This window comes from Pan paniscus, chromosome 13, assembly GCF_029289425.2.
Source record: "Pan paniscus chromosome 13, NHGRI_mPanPan1-v2.0_pri, whole genome shotgun sequence".
Lineage (NCBI taxonomy): Eukaryota > Metazoa > Chordata > Mammalia > Primates > Hominidae > Pan > Pan paniscus.
Window position 1 is genome coordinate 73658073 of NC_073262.2, and position 19163 is coordinate 73677235.

The 19163-nt window shown below is 39.5% G+C and overlaps 1 protein-coding gene across 6 annotated transcripts in view; it reads right to left on the reverse strand.

The window, feature by feature from the left end:
* Positions 1-5051: 5051 nt before the first annotated feature.
* Positions 5052-19163, reverse strand: part of TLK1 (tousled like kinase 1) — a 170824-nt gene continuing 156712 nt past the window's right edge. For all 6 annotated transcript variants that reach the window (XM_003824277.4, XM_055108749.2, XM_034954478.2 and 3 more), the window contains 3 exons: positions 13129-13240; positions 12063-12170; positions 5052-8165 (listed from right to left, as the gene is read on the reverse strand). In XM_003824277.4, the coding sequence (XP_003824325.1) occupies positions 7989-8165; positions 12063-12170; positions 13129-13240 (397 nt within the window). In that variant the 3' untranslated portion in view covers positions 5052-7988. The remainder of the gene's footprint in view (positions 8166-12062; positions 12171-13128; positions 13241-19163) is intronic.

Here is a 19163-nt window from a genome sequence, read left to right on the forward strand (position 1 = left end):
CCACTGGAAAGTCTATCCCTTTTTCTAAGTCTTGGTCACAAATATGCCAATTTACAATTAAGGGTTACTACTTTCCTTATTGTGTAATTTTTAAAAAATCAGCAAAGAAACATCTTAAACTGCACTTTAGCACAGCTTCAGTCCCCTAAAGGTTATTTCGTTCCCCCAAACTACAAAGCACATATTCTTTTAGTCAAATGTAAGGGTATGTTTGAATACTAAAATGCTATCGACATACGACAAATAACCCTACTCATGTTGCTTAAGTGTACTTAAAGTTTCTCATCTTACACAAACTTTGTTGGTATATGGCTAATTCTGCATCTAGAATAATGCATGATCTCATTCTTTCAAGCTGAATTTCTTTTAAAGCTTTTTCACTAAAAGCTATATACACACATAGTCTTTACTTCTGGGAAGGAAGCTCACAGAAATTAAACTTTAAAAATATTTCTACTATGGCCGGATGCAGTGGCTCACACCTGTAATCCCAGCACTTTGGGAGGCCGAAGTGGGTGGATCACGAGGTCAGAAGTTCAAGACCAGCCTGGCCAAGATGGTGAAACCCCAATCTCTACTAAAAATACAAAAATTAGCTGGGCGTGGTGGCGCATATCTGTAATCCCAGCTACTTGGGAGGCTGAGGCAGGAGAATCACTTGAACCCAAGGGGCGGAGGTTGCAGTGAACTGAGATCATGCCATTGCACTCCAGCGAAACTCCATCTTAAAAAAAAAAAAAAAAATATATATATATATATATTCATTCATTCCTACTAATGAAGTTAAAATTCATTGTCAAAGTGAAATATCAATAAATTTTGTTACATTAGTTCAGAAACCACAATAGTGTTAATTTTCATAGTGGTTTCAACATAAACACTCTTGAGATCTAAACAGCATCCCAAAAGTGATGAAAACACAGACCAGTCGGGACTCCAACCTGCAGCGGTCCTGTTCCCCCTCGGTGGACGCACACACTTCCACAATAGCTGTGTGTACTGGAGTGGGAAAAGAAGGCAACAAAGAGCGTGCCACCGTCAAGGCGGCATGCAGGGCTCAGACTAAGCAGTTATGCACAGATATGGGTTAAATACAGAAAACTTGCAAGCCAGTAGACTGCTGCCAGGTCTCCTGAGCAACTCCTCCTCACATCTCCCAACCATTCTCAGGCCCACCCCCCAAAAAAATACAAAACACATAATGACCCTGATAGGGGCCTCTTGAATCTGTCTTCTGCATTTGTGGCATTTGTTCCATTTTGTCGCAGCCCATGCCATTATCAGTTGGGAAAACTTCTGAACCCCACTCTTGATGCTAGGTTCCCATGAGGCAGGTGCTATTAGAAATAGTTTACAGACAAGGAAAATAAGACCCCAGAAAGGTTAGTGATTTCTGTAAGGTCATATGCTATTAAGTAACAAAGCTGGGAGGCAAAGCCAGGTCAAACTTCCAAACCCATGCTTTCTTCCACTTTCATCCTTCTAAATATCTCCTTAAAAGGAAGCTATGAATTTGGCAAGTAGTGGACATAAAGAGATGCTCTTAGGATGCAACATGACGTAAGATCATTTGAAACACCAAAAACATGGCTAATATTAGTAACAAATCAGCCATGCTCATTCTTTGGATCAGGTAATTTTAGTATCTGAGTTTGACGTCTGTCATATAATGGAAATAAGACCTTAGTACCCCTGTGACATACCACACACCCAATCAAGAACAGGTGGGATGCTGGTCATGCACATATACTGTTTGGCCCAAGGCATATAGTTTTGGGAACAATCTAAGGTCCTTCAGGTGAAAATGGATCACACAGAGAATCTTAAACATAATTACATACAGCAATTTTAAACCCCAGTAGAGTCACTTGATGCAATCAGAAGTACCCATTTGTGATCTTGGTGGTAGAACACCACACATAGGTAATTTATCAGATTTAGAAGACTTCGAGATACAATGTTCAGGGGCTATATATTGGTGAATTGGTAATTAGTGAAATCTCTCCAAAGTTCCAGGGCTTCCTTTAGAGGAGTTACTGACTTACTAGAGTCAGTTTTAAACTTTTTTTTGGCGGGGGGGATGGAGTTTTGCTCTTGTTGCCCAGGCTGAAGTGCAATGGCACAATCTTGGCTCACCGTAACCTCTGCCTCCTGGGTTCAAGCGTTTCTCCTGCCTCAGCCTCCTGAGTAGCTGGGACTACAGGCATGTGCCACCACACCTGGCTAATTTTGTATTTTTAGTAGAGACAGGGTTTCTGCATGCTGGTCAGGCTGGTCTGAAACTCCTGACCTCTGGTGATCCACCCGCCTCAGCCTCCCAAAGTGCTGGGATTACAGGCATGAGCCACTGCACCCAGCATTTAAAAAAAAAAAAAAAAAAAAGACCAACTGGTACCACTGCAGGGAGAGGAACCAGGAGTACTTTCTGTGCCTGTGACAGTGGGCAGAGGAAGACCTCTATGAGGTGCTTTCTGTAAGACAGGTAGAATGGGGTAGCTCATCGATGGACCTGATCTTTGACTTAAAAAGGCAAGGGAAAAAGATGTAAGAACAGAAAAAGGCGCAGCCCACTCTCCATCTTACCTAGAATGGGTCTGTGGCAGGGCTCTGCTCTCTAGTGACTCACAGCCAACAACACTCAGCTCAGATGGCATTCTTCATCTAACACTTGAAAAATTCTTAGGTCAGGCGTGATGTGGGTCACATCTGTAATTCTAGCACTTTGGGAGACTGAAGTGGGTGGATCACTTGGCCCAGGAGTTCGAGACCAGCCTGGACAACATGGTGAGCCCCTGCAAAAAATACAAAAAAAGTAGCCGGGTATGGTGGCATGCACCTGTAGCCCCAGCTACTTGAGCGGCTGAGGTGGGAGGATTGCTTGAGCCCGGGAGGTCAAGGCTGCAGTGAGCTGAGGCTGCACCACTGCACTCCAGCCTGAGTGACCCTGTTTCAGAGAGGGGTCTGTTTCAAAAAAACAGGGTTTCAGAGAGACCCTGTTTCAAAAAAAAAAATCTTTAGATTTGCTTTTAAAAAGATGACAATAATGTTTGTAGCTATTTGGCTGTCACCTTTGAAGAGTCATGATGAGATTTAACTCACTAAGCCATGTTTACTATATACCAAGATGTTAACATAGTTAAAAACCTTGCTCCACGACTCCAAAAGCTGTGCTTACCAGTTATGTGGCTTTACCAAGTTATTCCCCCCCTCCAAATCTGTTTCCTCCTTTGTAGAACACGGATACTGTCATCTGTCCTACCTCAATCAGTTGTTACTAGCAAGGAAACTCTGGAAAATATGACAGATATCTGTGATGAAACAGCATCAATAAATAGGGCATGATCCTTTTGGCAATTAGTTCACACACACAGCTACTACTTTCTGTTTCAAATTGCTACATTTCCTCACCTTCCATTTCCAGACAATCTAATCATCACTTGTTTGAAACCTAAGTCAAGCACTGTGAAAGTGTTTCTTAAAATAATTAAAATTACCACAGGAAGCAAAGCAGACTGAATTTTATAAATAGGGCTAATAGAATAATCTTTTGAGTTTTAAAAAGGGATGATGACAATAGCAGCTTATTATATACAGTACCTACTTATGAGCTGGGCATATAAGTAAAGGTTGAGTGCGTTACATATGTGAATTCACTTATTCATTCCTTGCAGCCACTCTGCATGATGGGTAGTTGTTACCCTAATTTTCAGATGAGGAACCAGAAACACAGGTAGTAAATGTTAGTCAACATTTTAATCCAAAAACTCTGGTTCAAAAAAATTGATATCTTAACCTATTTTATTGCCCTTCTTAAAAGAGTCAAATGGGCCAGGCACTGTGGCTCACACCTGTAATCCCAGCACTTTACGAGGCCCAGGCAGGTAGATCGCCTGAGCCCAGGAGTTCGAGATCAGCCTGTGCAACATGGTGAAACCCCGTCTCTACAAAAAGTACAAAAGTAGCTGGGCGTGGTGGCATAGGCCTGTAGTCCCAGCTTGAGCCCGGGAGGCAGAGGTTGCAGTGAGCTGAGATCACACCACTGCACTCCAGCCTGGGTGACAGAGTGAAACCCCGTCTCAAACAAAAACAAAACCAGTCATATGTGTGTAGATAATCCACATCTCTATTACTTTAGACAAATGAAGATTTCCAGGTGAAAGCCATGCATTTTTGTCCTAACTATAAATAACTCTTCTACCCCATTCTCTGGCTCTCTGCAAATAACTTTAAAAGTTGATTTAAACACATTTACTCAAATCTTTCCTTTTCAAAAATTATAGAATTCCCAGGGGGGGCGGGGTGGGGGAGGAATACTCAAAAAAGAGAAATGAAGGGAAAGTAGGGGAAGGTAAATGGAGATGTTTATGTTGTAGGAAATACATCTAATTTAAATTGAAAAACAAGTTATATAAATTCTAAAACTGCCGAAGAATGAACTGAAACACAGGAACTAGAATTCCAATTTAACTCTAAAACTAGCTGCTAAAAGCACTTATTTATTTATTTATTTATTTTTGAGATGGAGTCTCACCCAGTCGCCCAGGCTGGAGTGCAGAGGTATGATCTCAGCTCACTGCAACCTGCGCCTCTGGGGTTCAAGTGACTATCCTGCCTCAGCCTCCTGAGTAGCTGAGATTACAGGTATGCACCACCATGCCCAGCTAATTTTTTTGTACTTTTAGTAGAGATGGGGTTTCACCATGCTGGTCAGATTGGTGGTCTCCAACTCCTGACCTCAAATGATTTACCTGCCTTGGCCTCCCAAAGAGCTGGGATTACAGGTATGAGCCATCACTACCAGCCTAAAAGCACTTTTTGAATTAGATTAAATCTTCAGAACATTGAAATTTAGTATATGTAGATGAAAAATCATCAGTTAACAGGTCAAAACTTAAGGCAGAATTAAAGAAAGACCTGTCAATGGGCTTTTAAATGTGTAAGCAAGGTTATAACATTCACACAAAAATCAAACAGCAATGTAATTAAATTTTAAGAGTAAATTAATCTAGGTGAACTGTACTATACAACTAAAACACAGCTAATAGCATGAGGACAATCAACATTACTGCATTTAATAAGTAATGATGAACAGCAAAACAACACACAATATACTCTTTAAATGTTTCACTGAAGCTCTTCACCATTTTGACTTCATGTAATGAGGTGTTTGTTCACATTTTATATGCCATTTAAACTGACAGAGTTGTTTTAGAAGGAGATGGTAGTGAGTGTTTAAAAAAAAAAAAATGAGTCTTTATTTTTGAAAAACCACCAAGTACCTCCAACTCCCAACTTACAAATTAGGGTGGTTTCTACACTTACTTCCTCTCAACATGCACACACTAAAGCAAATTCAAATCAAAGAAAGATTTTAAAATAATATGCAAAAACTGTTGATTTTACCCTACATCAGTGCTGACTCTTAATAAAAGAGAGGCCTTGGCTATCATCTTAGGGATGCAGGACATGCTTTAATTCTGAGGACAGACACCAGGAGACCAGAAAACAATAAAACCCTAAAAAAAACAGTGTCAAAGACTGTCAGAGTGACCTTTAGCAATAGATACCAACTTTCCATGTGAGGGTAAAAGTAAGTTATTCCATGTGGCTAAATTAGCCATCTTGGTTAGCCATCTTGGACCTGCTGGGTCACTGGCATGTTATTCAAAATCTATAACATTTCTTTGGGAAACTTTTAGAAGGAAAATATGGGTCTATAAGTTGATTCATCTCCTACACATCTTTGATTTTAAAATGATGACCTAAACCCAGGTCAAGAAAGCAACTTCATTTCATGGCTTGTTTTTCCCCTTTTCTGCGTTCTGCCACTAGCAGTCGCTCTCATTCATTTGAAAGTAAAATGGTAAAGCAGTGATCTCTAGGTCTATACTACTTAACTTACTGAACCTCAAAGTTAGATTTACACATTCACTTGGTATCTCCCCAAAATTTTAAGCACAACAGGCATTTCCTTTTAGTTCAGGAATTTAAATGTTACTTTATGAACATAGTACTTTATCATTCATAAAGACGAAAACTCTAACAACAAAACTGAAAACTTGCAGGCAGCACGTAAAGCACTCAATCAATGCTAAGATTTCATTACCATGTAGTATTTTTTTTTAATAGGATTTCTCTCTGCTCTACAGAGGAATGGGTATAGCCAGCCCCTTAAACCACTCTTGATGGTTCTAAGTGTTACTTACCCAGGAGTTGCCTTGATAATGGTTATTAGGTTTAACTTTAACAGCTTGAAACAATTTACACTTGTCTTGAAGTATACTTAAGGAATTTATTCAGCTGATTTTTAAGTGAAGGAGCTCAGTTAGTCAATATCCTACCATCTTGAAAGCTCCCTTCCAATGTAATTTTCATAGTCTTTACATTTTAACTGTCATTGTTTATTACTGTTTTGGCTATACTCTCTACAATTTCAGCAGCATTTTAAAGAGACAATGTGTCTATGTACAATGAAAAAACAAAATGGCTTGCAACATCAGAAATACAGTTTAACTGTACAATATTAAAGAGAATCCGTGGTACGTATAACCTTTTTCTGCAACATGAACAACTTACATGTAAGTAAGTATCAGCATTATGAATGTGACAATAAAGAAAAAGTCCTTACAGGAGTGAAATACAGCATCCTGAAAAATATTGGTTTCTACCCTACGAGGCAGTTAGAAAACGTTCACATTTTAACAAATCTGTACAAACCACAAGAAATTTGCTTATGGGACCATCTTGCTGATAAGAACTTTCTAGAAATGTAGAATAACCATGAACAAATTAAAAATCTAGTATCTATGTGTTCTACAGCCCTAGAACCCAATAAACTGATTTAAAAAACTCAATTATGTCCAACATGGATCACTTTTACATCTTGATTGTTAATGACTGTCTGCTTTTTAATATCTATGATGTACAGTCAACTTGCACCTTCTAGGTCATTTAATTTTTTAGCAAAGAAGCAACATCATTTAGCAGCAATTAGAGTGCCTTCAAGAAGACTTAAAAAAAATACAATATCCAATTAGAAAAGCCATATTTTAAACATTTGTACAAGAATAAGCTGCTGAAACTTAGTAATTGAAATATGACATCTGTACAACAATTTACAATAGAGCTAGAAGGGAATTTATCATTATCCTGCATAGAACTGGTCTGCATTTGGTTACTCACTGTCACCTGTTTTGATGAACAAGGCCTGGTAACAAAAGAAAAATACCTGTTATCAATTCTAACGTGTTGAAAACACTGGCAATATTATAATTTAGTGAATTCAACTGATTTCAAAACAAGCAGCTCATTTTGTCAAAGGTGTAAAGTAAAGTATTTAGAAATAATAGCTCTCCCTTTAATATAACCAGTGAAAGAAAACGGACATGTGATCTCGAGGTACAACTTGGTAAAAGTCTGAATAGGCAAATGACAAAGCCTAACTTTGTCCAAAGATTCTAACTCTCACATTCTATTACTATAAAACACAACTGTCACTGTCATTCAGTTCTTACTTTGGTTTCAGCAGATTAACTGCCAAATGCTGAAGAATGTATCCAGGCACTATAGTTCGTATGTTAGAAATATGTCTCATATTTTTCCATGTGTTTTTAAATAATGAAAAACTACCCTTCATATTAGAACTCTCTAGTAACAACCAAATGTATTTAAGTATTATAAACGTTATTTACAGTGTTCCCCCAAACAAAATTTTTTTCCTCTATCTTAACATGGTATTCCTGTTTCTGTGTAACAGGCAGTCATCCTTCACTGCTCAAAATTATAGTCAGAAGTGTGCATTTATTCATTGTCCATGATCCACTCTCATACAAATGACACTATGAGGAACTTCAGTTCACAAACAGTTCTTAACCACATCTTGTGTAAAAAAAAAAAAAAAAAGAAAACAAAGAAACACTCAAATGCTCTCAAACTTAAGTGTGCATCTGGAAGCAATTCAAAGATATCATGCCAATCTTGGAGGAAAGTCAGTAAGTAATTATGCTTGAAGAAGGGGGTGTAGGGGATGCTGTCAGCCCAGCCATGTGTAGGTTTCCTGAAGAATTTGATCTTCTCATGTGTGGGAGAAGGTATGGGTCATTTGCCAGCTGGTGCACATCAAATCGATCTTCTTTTCGATATGCCAAACAGCGTCTTATAAATGCCTCAAAAAGAGAAAGGAAATGTTAGCAATTAATGATCTTTTTCCCTTCTAAATATCAATCAACTGAATCAGCAGAAGGATGGACACATTTAAGACATAAGTAGATCTCATTTTATTGGAAGTTCAAACCTTAAAAAAAAAATTCTGTAGCTAGAAAATTCTCACTCCAAATGCGACTCACTGCTTGAAGCCCCTGCAGTGGTTCACTTTACAGTCTAAATTACTACTGCAACCATTTGAACTTATACTGGAAAGTTGTTTCTGCTTACGAAATTCTGAAGACTTTTTTCTAGCATTTTTCTTCTGCTAAACAGTCCTCCCACCCTCATCCCATTTTGTTATCACTTCAGTTTAGCAAAGGGTAAGATGCCATTTTCAACCATTATTTTTTTTTCCTACTGACATAAAGACTTTGACATAAAGACTTTCTTTAGATGAAGAGATCACTGAAGGGACACTTTCATTAGGGACATTGTTTCCCAGGTTAACCCTATGCATCATTACACTCCTGGAAAAGCTAAATAAACAGAATATAATCACTATTTTTCTTTTCTCAAACCAATTTTACTCAGTTTTTCTTTGAGAATAGCCTCTTACAAAAAAAAAAAAAAACCTTTCCTGAAGTGTAACACATTTTTAGAAATGCACACAAATCGTTAAGTGCATAGCACAAAGTAACTACATCTATGTAACTGGCAACCAGATCAAGAAAAAGAACCTCTGAATCCCCCTCATGCCCAGTTCCAGGCACTGGCTCTGTCCCCAGTTGAACCTGGGTAACCTTTATCTTGACTTCTAAAACCATAGTTGAGTTTTGATTGTTTGAATTTTATATAAATAGAATTATAAATTATGTTCTCCTTTGCCAGGCCTCTTTCACCCAATATTAAATTTTGAGGTTCATCCTTTTTTTGGGGGGAGGGAACAGATAAAATATTCTCAGGAGGTAACTGGTAATTGTTTCCCTTTCTTATTGCTGACACTAGAAATTAATACATACCATTAAACAGAAGTATAATCACATTAAAAGGTAACTATTTTGCACTTTCTTTGCTTTGAAATTCATTAGAAGTATATTTTTCTCTAAAAATATACCTAGCTATTCTCATTTTACCATAGCTTACTGTTTATTGGAAGTCGATCTGATCCCTTAGAGGACTTATCTTTTTTATCTTTAACAAAGTTTCAGAGATCACTTTGAAAAATGATTAAGAGGGAAAAAAACATCAAGACTGATATGTTAGAGTCTGAGGAGTGGAAAGGCTATCAATAGCAAGGTTAAGGTTAAGTCTGCAACAAATAATGTACTTAAAGATGCCCACACCAAGTCAGGGAAAGTACTTGGCAAAGGTATCTTCTGTAGGGATACAGAATATAGAGATATTATATATTACATTAAAATATTAAAATTATATCATATAATTGTATCATATTAATATTATATCCCCCCAACAACCCCTTAACCCTTCCTGGATTCCAGATCTCAAAAAGGTGACTGTGGCGCCTATTAAGAGCCTAAGGAGAGAACCAGGAATGGCTAAATGAGACTTTGCCTTTGGCAACTCCACTCCTCCTGGTGTTTTCAGTCAGTATTAAAAAAACAGATCATGAGTCAACTAAATTCATTTAATTTCTGTTCTCAATGAGGCTACAGACAGAAAATAAGACAAGATTTAGATGTTAGCACAGTTAAAATATTTTTAAAGGAGTCATATTTATCTTACAAAAATAATTCATTTTGCTTTCAAATAAGAATATTTATCTCTTTTGTTTTTTTGAGAATGGGTCTTGCTATGTCGCCCATGCAGGAGTGCAGTGGTGCGATCTCACCTCACTGCAACCTCTACCTCTTGGTCTCAAGCGATCCTCCCAGCTCAGCATTCTGAGAAGCTGAAACTAAAGGCACGGGCCCCTACACCGGGCTAATTTTTGTATTTTTAGTAGAGATGGGGTTTCACCATGTTGCCCAGGCTGGTCTCGAACTCCTGGGCTCAGGCAATCTGCCTGCCTGGGCCTCCCAAATTGCTGGATTACAGGTGTGAGCCACCGCGCATGGCCTATTTGGTTTTTTTGAGACAGGGTCTCACTCTGTCCCCCAGGTTTGAGTGCAGCGGTATCGTCATGGCTCACTGCAGCCTTGACCTCCCTGAGCTCAGGTGATCCTCCCACCTCAGACTCCCAAGCAACTGAGACTCTAGATGTGTGCCACAATGCCTGGCTAATTTTTGTATTTTTGGTAGAGACCAGGTTTTGCCATATTGGTCAGGCTGGTCTTGAACCCCAAGGCTCAAGCAACCACCTATGCCCCCCAAAGTGTTGAGATTATATGCATAAGCTATTAAGCCTAGCCTCTTTTTTTTTTTTTTTTTAAGAGATGGGGTCTCATTATGTTACAGCCCAGGCTGTTCCTGAACTCTTGGCCTCAAGTGATCATCTTGCCTTGGCCTCCCAAAGTGCTGGGATTACAAATGTAAGCCACCATGCCTGGCCTATATTTATCTTTTTAATTGTCAAAATGTTTTAACCACCATTCATATAATTTACAAAAAACCAATAAAGATATAAGAGACAAAATGGAATGCTGGACAGTTCTAATAAACACAGTGAGATTACATAAAACCCAGCATATTTTCAATTAGGTAGGTTACTATGACCCCAAACATCTCGCAGTATTTATCTGCACTAAGAATAACAGAATATAGAAACTATATAGTGTCTGTTTATGAATTATTCTTATGGCCTGAACTAGTCACACCAGAAAAAAATAGGAGCTTCATGTGTCTTATGAATCTGACCAGGTTTGAAAAAGAGAAGACTACAACAGCAAGCCACAGAGAAAAGAGCCTTGTGATAAGTGCGACAGAGGAGTAATACAAACACAAACGGCCGATAGAATGAAGGCAGGAAGATATTGAACACCAAAAAAGTTTTGCTATTAATTAGAAACAGCTATTTCCTGTAATTTTATTATACAGACATATGGATTATACTGGATTAGCTCTCAAGAGCTAATACAGAGCAGCACAGAGGTCAAGGCTATGGACTTTGGAGCCTGGAGGAGTAGATATTTGTGAGCCGCAGCTCTGCTGCCTACCAGCTGGTATGATCCTGAACAAGGTCCTTTTGCCATGGCATGGCTGTTCTCTTTTATAAAATGGGAATAACAAAAGTACCTATACCTCATAAGGCTGTTACAAGATAATGTATATAAAAGCACTAAATACATGGTATTTATTTATTTATTTATTTATATATATATATTTTTGAGACCGAGTCTTGCTCTGTCACCCAGGCTGGAGTGCAATGGCGTGATCTCGGCTCACTGCAACCTTCACCTCCCAGGTTCAAGTGATCCTCCTGCCTCAGCCTCCCAAGTAGCTGGGATTACAGGCCTGTGCCACCACGCCTGGCTAATTTTTGTATTTTTAGTAGAGACGGGGTTTCACCATGTTGGTCAGGCTGGTCTCAAACTCCTGACCTCAGATGATCTGCCCGCCTTGGCCTCCCAAAGTGCTGGGATTACAGGTGTGAGCCACCACGCCCAGCCTTATTATTACTTTTAATATTTCTTATATACTTATATATCTCAGTATTAACATAAGCAGATAAAATAATACACAAAAGGTAATGATGAGCCCAGATCTTGTGATTTTTCCCTAATTTTCAAAGTAGCAGCTGATGAACATAAACAATCAGAGACCATAGCTTAAAAGATAAAAACTATAGCAACCAGAGGCTGATGCAACTCCTCTGAAAGTAAATCACCAGCCCCTGCTGGACAGATCCCCTGCAGCAGCGAGTCTTGTGACTTTACTTACTGGAAAGTACTTACCTTGTTGTCAGCACAACTGATGAAAGAAAAGTTACTTCACAAAACTCATTTACAAAAATTTAATACCTTGGCTTCACTGCTTACAACCGGTTTTACAGGGAACTGGACTTCTGTGGCTTTTAATATTGTATTTTCTTGAAGAATGTCTTGTTGAGATTGATTGTGACCAAATGGCTTAAAAAAAAAAATTAAATGTTGAGATACTTTTCTCACAAAATATTTAAACACAGATATCATTTCTGTTTAAGCGAATTCCCAAAACCCAAAATCCAAATATCTTGTGTTCTAAAATCTTCCTCAGTTATTTGAAACCTGAGATGAATTCTCATACAAACAAGCTATAATTGATAGCAGGCCAAGAAAGCCTACCTAACAGATCTTCAACATAGATTAAACACTGTAAGAAGAAGAAAATAATGCTGTTGCAATATAAGATAAAAACATAAAAATAAATTTAAAACTTTATTCTGAATAAACAATGAAGTTCAGTTAGAGAAGAGATGAAGTAATAATGAAAATGTCTATGACAATTTCCAAAGAATAAAATACTGTGTGCATCACAGGCGAATTTAAATGAAGGAGCTCTGGATTTGGAGTGAGGAGATCCCACACAAATCCCTTAACCTCTCTTCCCCTATTGATGAAGGGATGGGGTGGGATGTGGGCTAGATAATATCTATGGTAACCTGCACTTCCAACTTCAATATAAAAAGAAGTTGGGAAATAAGACTAAGTTTGATGGTATTTCCCTGATGAGCAACGGGGAAACTGCCCACCCAGGCCAAACTGTGTGTGTGGGTGGGGTGGGGGGTGTAAGAGGAGGTCAAGTGAATGGTGGATAATGAAAAGTATTGACTCCAGTATTCCCAATAGTAGACAAATATTAGCATGTTAACAGATAGTTACTTCTTTTCTTAAAAAAAGGAAAGAAAGCAAAAAGTAGGTCAAGTAAACTGGTGTGACATTAAAATAATTCTGATCCATGGAAATTTTAGGAAGAAATAGAGGAGAAGCCTGGCTTTCTTTAGAAGGATCTAAATTGACTTTAAGTTAGTGAAATTTTGCTTTTAAGAAGGAAAAATTCAACTTAATTTATCTCTGTATAGCTGAAGGCTGGTAGAATTCAATTTACCTTTCTACCATAAAGACACTGAAAGAAGATGACTCCAACCGACCATACATCAACCTTGTTGGAAATCTTTGGTGGCTCTTTTCCAACTACAAAACACTCAGGAGGTAAATACCTGTAAGTTTTGTGGGAGACAAAGAAGGTTACTACTGACAATCTGTAACTTAAAATCTTCTAAGTGTAAAATCTTAGAACACGAATTTTATTCATATATAAACTCTAGGACTCCCATCAGTGAAAATCATCAACTGAACTTCTGGAGCATTTACATTCTTTTATCATTTAACTCTAGAGCCAACACATACAACATTGTGATAAAGTTCATCTCTATCTATCTTATCTATCTATCTATCTACCTACCTACCTACCACCTACCTACCTACCGAAACAAAAACTTAAAGAGATTACAATGGTCTTATTTGGAGTATCTAATAATAGTAGAAGAAACCCTCTCCCATCCTCTTTAACCACTGTTCAAACTGTAGGCACTTCTCTCCCTAAAATATACACCTGATCACATGGTTCTTTTGTTCAAACAACTTCGACAGCACTTACTGCCAACAAGACCTTGTATCTCTTGTTTGTAACACAAGACTCATGCTAATCTGGCAACAACATACATTTTCAAAATCTGCACACACTATTTTCCCCCACCCTAACCCGCCAAATTGGCTAGTCAAAACCAATTCACTTGCATCTCCACTCGGCTCTCCTTTATCCTCTGAGCTCTTGAATATGACAATCACTACTGCCTTCCCTAATCACTCCAATTACTTAGCATCTTTTCTTCTTCAAGACCCACCCAACCCCCATAAGCCATCTTTTGCTTCTCCCCAGGTGGCTCTGCTTTTCTCTGTGTTACTGCAGAATGGTGCAATGCCTCTATTATGGCATTAAACTACAATCACACCAGACCGTGAGCAGCTCAAGGAACTCTTATTCACTGTGCAGTTTCAAGCACTAGCAGTGTCTGAAACACAATGGGTATTCAAAATTACTATTTTAAAAATATGTAAGTCCTATTTATAAGTTCATAATTTTTTTTGATACAGGGTCCAACTCTGTCACCCAGGCTGGAGTACAGTGGTACGATCATAGCTCACTGCAGCCTCACACTCCTGGGCTCATGTGACCCTCGCACCTTAGCCTTCTAAACAGATGGGACTACAGACGTGCACCAGCACACCCAGCTAATACTTTCTTCTTTGTAGTGATAGTCTTGTGCTGTTGACCAAGCTGGTCTCGAACTACTGGCCTTACGTGATCCTCCCACCTTGGCCTCGCAAAGTGCTAGGATTACAGGCCTGAGCCACCACACTAAGCCAGTTCATAATTTTTAATAGATGAAGGGTAAAAATCAATTTGTCATCTCCAGTTATAAGTAAAAGATCCATCACAAGGATGCAAGCATCTCACACCTCAAAAATTTAGATAAACTTAAAATTATCAAAACGAATAATGCTGCTAAATGGGAATTTACTCTTTTTTTAAAAAAATGCAGTTTTGTATTCACTATGCTAAAATCATTAAGATTTCAGCAAGATGTTGACAGATCTCTTAAAATACACATGAAACTTCCGTGAAGTAAAACCACCAAAGATAACCAATAACTCATTTTTAATGCAGTAAAAAGCTGGATTTATTTTATCAATAAAAGTGTGTATTTTACGCAGGTGTCTATGTGTGTAACTGAAACAGGAATGGCTTGTAAAGATTAAGCTATACTCTTTCCAGGCACAAGGTGTATGTATGCAAGGAGAGCAACCACAGAAATTGACGTCAAAGTAACTTGGGAAAAGATGTCCACCAGGATTTAGTGAATTTGAGACCAGAGAGACAAAACTAAATATTTTAAGTTTCTGAGGATGAAAGGTAATTTATAAGAGCAATATTATATGTGTATTCTAAAATATATGAGTATTTATAGTGCTATCCAAATATATCAAATACAGTTGACCCTTGAACAATATAGGGGTTGGAGGCACTGACCCATGCAGTTGAGAATCCATGTATGATTTTTATTTTTATTTTTTTTTGAGACCGGGTCTCACTGTGTTGCCCAGGCTGAGTGCAGTGGTGCGATCACGGCTCACTGCAGCCTCGATCTCCAAGCCTCAAGCAATTCTCCCACTTTAGCCTCCCAATTAGCTGGGACCACAGGCACACACCACCATGCCTGGCTAATTTTTTAAAAAAATTTATACAGACAGGGTCTTGCTATGTTGCCCAGGTTGGTCTTCAATTCCTGGGCTCAAGTGGTCTTCCTGCTGGGATCAGAGGCATGAGTGAGCCCCCATACCTGGCCACATGTCTAACTTTTGACTCTCCCTAAAAAGTTAAAAAGTTAATTACTAGGCTGAGCGTGGTGGCTCATGCCTGTAATCCCAGCACTTTGGGAGGCCGAGACGGGTAGAACACGAGGTCGGCAGTTCGAGACCAGCCTGGCCAACATGGTGAAACCCTGTCTCTACTAAAAATACAAAAAAATTAGCCAGGCATGGTGGCAGGCACCTGTAATCCCAACTACTTGGGAGGCTGAGGCAGGAGAAATCGCTTGAACCTGGGAGGCAGAGGTTGCAGTGAACCAAGACCGTGCCATTGCACTGCAGCCTGGGTGACAGAGCGAAACTCTGTCAAAAACAAACAAAAAAAAAGTTAACTGCTAATAGCCCACTGTTGACTGCAAGTTGACTTACTGATAACATGAACAGTTAATTAATACATATTTTATATGCTGTATTATATACTAAATTCTTATAGTAAGCTAGAAGAAAAAAATTGCTATTAAGAAAAATCGTAAGAGAAAATCACTATTCATTAAGTGAAAGTGGATTATGACAAAAGTTTTCATCCTTGTCATCTTTAGGTTGAGTAGACTGAGGAGGGGTTAGTTTTGCTGTCTCAGGGGTGACGGGGGAAGAGATGAAAGGGGAGGCAGACACACTCAGGGCAACTTTACAGACATAATTTGTTTTGCTTTTTCATATAGTATCAATCCTTCTTCCACCACTTGCTTTAGTTTCAGTGCCTGTATTATAGAAGGGCCCATGTCATAAAAGTCAAAAGCAATGTCTTGACTAATAGAAACCCTTCTGCCAGGCTGTCTAATGTCAACCTGTTTTCTGGCAGTGCCTCCTCTACTACTACTTTCTCATCTGGCACCAGTTTGGAAGCACTCATCTCCATCAAGTCACCTTAATTCCTCTGGAGGGGTGTCTTTTAGCTCTTGAATTTCTCCAAGATCCATATCTTGAAACCCTTCACCCCACCTTCTTTGCCATATCCACAGTCTCTTTCATGATTTCCTTGACTGCCTCTGTCATAAATCCTGCAAAGTCATATGCAACATCTGGACACGGTTTTCTCTTGCAGGAATGTACTCTTTCAGGCTTGATGGCTTTCATGGCTTTTTCTAAAACAATGATGACATCTTCAGTGGTGTAATCCTTCCAGACTTTCATGATGTTCTGTCTACTGGTGTCCTCTTTAACAGCACTGACAATCCTTTCCATAGAGTATCATGTGTAATGAGCCTTAAAGTTCCTTAAGACCTCTTGATCTAGAGGCTGAATTACAGATATTGTTGTGTTTGGGGACTCATGGGCTCCTAGGTGGCCAGGGGCATTGTCCAGTATCAAAAGAACCTTAAAAGGTGATCCCTTATTGGCAAGGTACTTCCTGACTTCAGGGATAAAGCACTGATGGAACCAATCCAAAAAAAGGGTTCCAATTGTCCAGGCCTCCTTGTTGTATAGGCAAAAGACTGGCAGCTGGTATTTATCTTCTCTGTTTGAGGCTCCAGAGTTAGCAGCTTTATAGCTAAGGGCAGTCCTGATCATAAACCCAATTGCATTTGCATAAAACAGTAGAGTTACCCTGTCCCTTCCTACATCAAATCCTGGTGCTCACTTCTCTTCCTTACAAATAAATGTCCTCCGTGGCATTTTTATTTTCCAGAATAGGGCACTTCTGTCTGCATTAAATTATCTGTTCAGGCAGCTATCCTTTCTCCTCAATTATTTTTTTTTCATTCATTCATTCATTCATTCATGTATGAGACCGAATCTTGCTGTTGCCCAGGCTGGAGTGCAGTGGTGTGATATCGCTCACTGCAACCTCTGCCTACTGGGTTCAAGCAATTCTCCTGCCTCAGCCTCCATAGTAGCTGAGAATATAGGCATGCACCACCACACCCAGCTAATTTTTGTATTTTTGATAGAGATGGGGTTTCACCGATGGTCTCGATCTCTTGACCTCATGATCCGCCCGCCTCGGCCTCACAAAGTGCTGAGATTACAGGCATGAGCCACCGCGCCTGGCCTCAATTATTTTCTTAATAGCATCTGGGAACTCTTGGTTGGCGGGAGCCGCTTCTCCTGTTATCTTGACATTTTAAAAGCCAACCCTTTTTCTAAAATTATTAAACCATCCTTTACTGGCATGAAATTCTCCAGCTTTAGATCCTTCACCTTCCTTTTGCTTTAAAATGGTCATATCATCTTTTTCTTTTTTTTTTTACTTTTGAGACAGAGTCTGGCTCTGTCACCCAGGCTGGAGTGCAGTGGCACAATCTCGGCTCACTGCAAGCTCCGCCTCCTGGGTTCATGCCATTCTCCTGCCTCAGCCTCCCGAGTAGCTGGGACTACAGGCGCCTGCCACCATGCCCGGCTAATTTTTTGTATTTTTAGTAGAGACGGGGTTTCACCGTGTTAGCCAGGATGGTCTCAATCTCCTGACCTCGTGATCCACCTGCCTCGGCCTCCCAAAGTGCTGAGATTATAGGTGTGAGCCACCGTGCCCGGCCTGCTTTTTCTAAAATCACATTACAGTCTGTGGGTATCATGCACCCAGAAAGCTGCATTTTCTTTGTCCTTTTCTTTTGAGACATGTTCTCACTCTGTTACCCAGGCTGAAGTGCTGTGGTGCAATCTGGGCTTACTGCAATCTCCACATCCCAGGCTCAAGCGATGATCCTCTTGTCTCAGCCTCCTGTGTAGCTGGGATTACAGGTGTGTGCCACCACATTTAGCTAATTTTTGTATTTTTATGCAGAGATGGGGTTTTGCCATGTTGCTCAGGCTGATCTTCATCTCTCAGGCTCAAGTGATCTGATCTGCCTGCCTCAGCCTCCCAAAAGTGCGGGGATTACAGGCATGAGCCACCGTGCACGGCTTCCATTTTCAATTAGAGATAAAAGGGTATTTTGCAAAAAGTACAAGGTTCCGCCTGGCGCGGTGGCTCACGCCTGTAATCCCAGCACTTTGGGAGGCCGAGGCGGGTGGATCATGAGGTCAGGAGATCAAGGCCATCCTGACTAACACGGTGAAACCCCGTCTCTACTAAAAATACAAAAAATTGGCCAGGTGTGGTGGCGGGTACCTGTGGTCCCGACTGCTCAGGAGGCTGAGGCAGGAAAAGGGTGTGGACCCGGGAGGCGGAGCTTGCAGTGAGCCGAGATCGCACCACTGCACTCCAGCCTGGGCGACAGAGCAAGACTCCATCTCAAAAAAAAAAAAAAAAAAAAAAAAAAGTACAAGGTTTCTGTGCCTGCTGACATAGCTGCAGTGACAGCTTTACAAATTTCTTTTTTTTAGCAATGATCTTTTTGTTGAATTCATTTATCTTGGAATGGTGGGCAACTGCAGCTGCAGACCTCAATCTATGGTACATATCAAGCAATTCAACTTTTTCTTGTAATGTCATGATTTTTCTCTGCTCCTTGAGAGCACTTCATCATTACTGGTGTTATTCAAGGTTGACAATATTGCACTAAACATGATGAAAAATATTTGAGAATCACGAGAGATTACTTTTTACTGCGATAGGCCTTTTACTGGAGAGATTAATTGCTCGGAGATTAGCATCACAGTGTTTTAAACAGATACTCAAAACAGTTGAGCTCCTTACAATAGCAACAAGATGTAGCTACAAAATTATTACAGTACACAGTATGTGGTACAGTTAATTTTATGAAGTTATTATTTAATTCGGCATCTTTACATTTGTTTACATTTCTCTCAACTGCAAATAGCACCAGG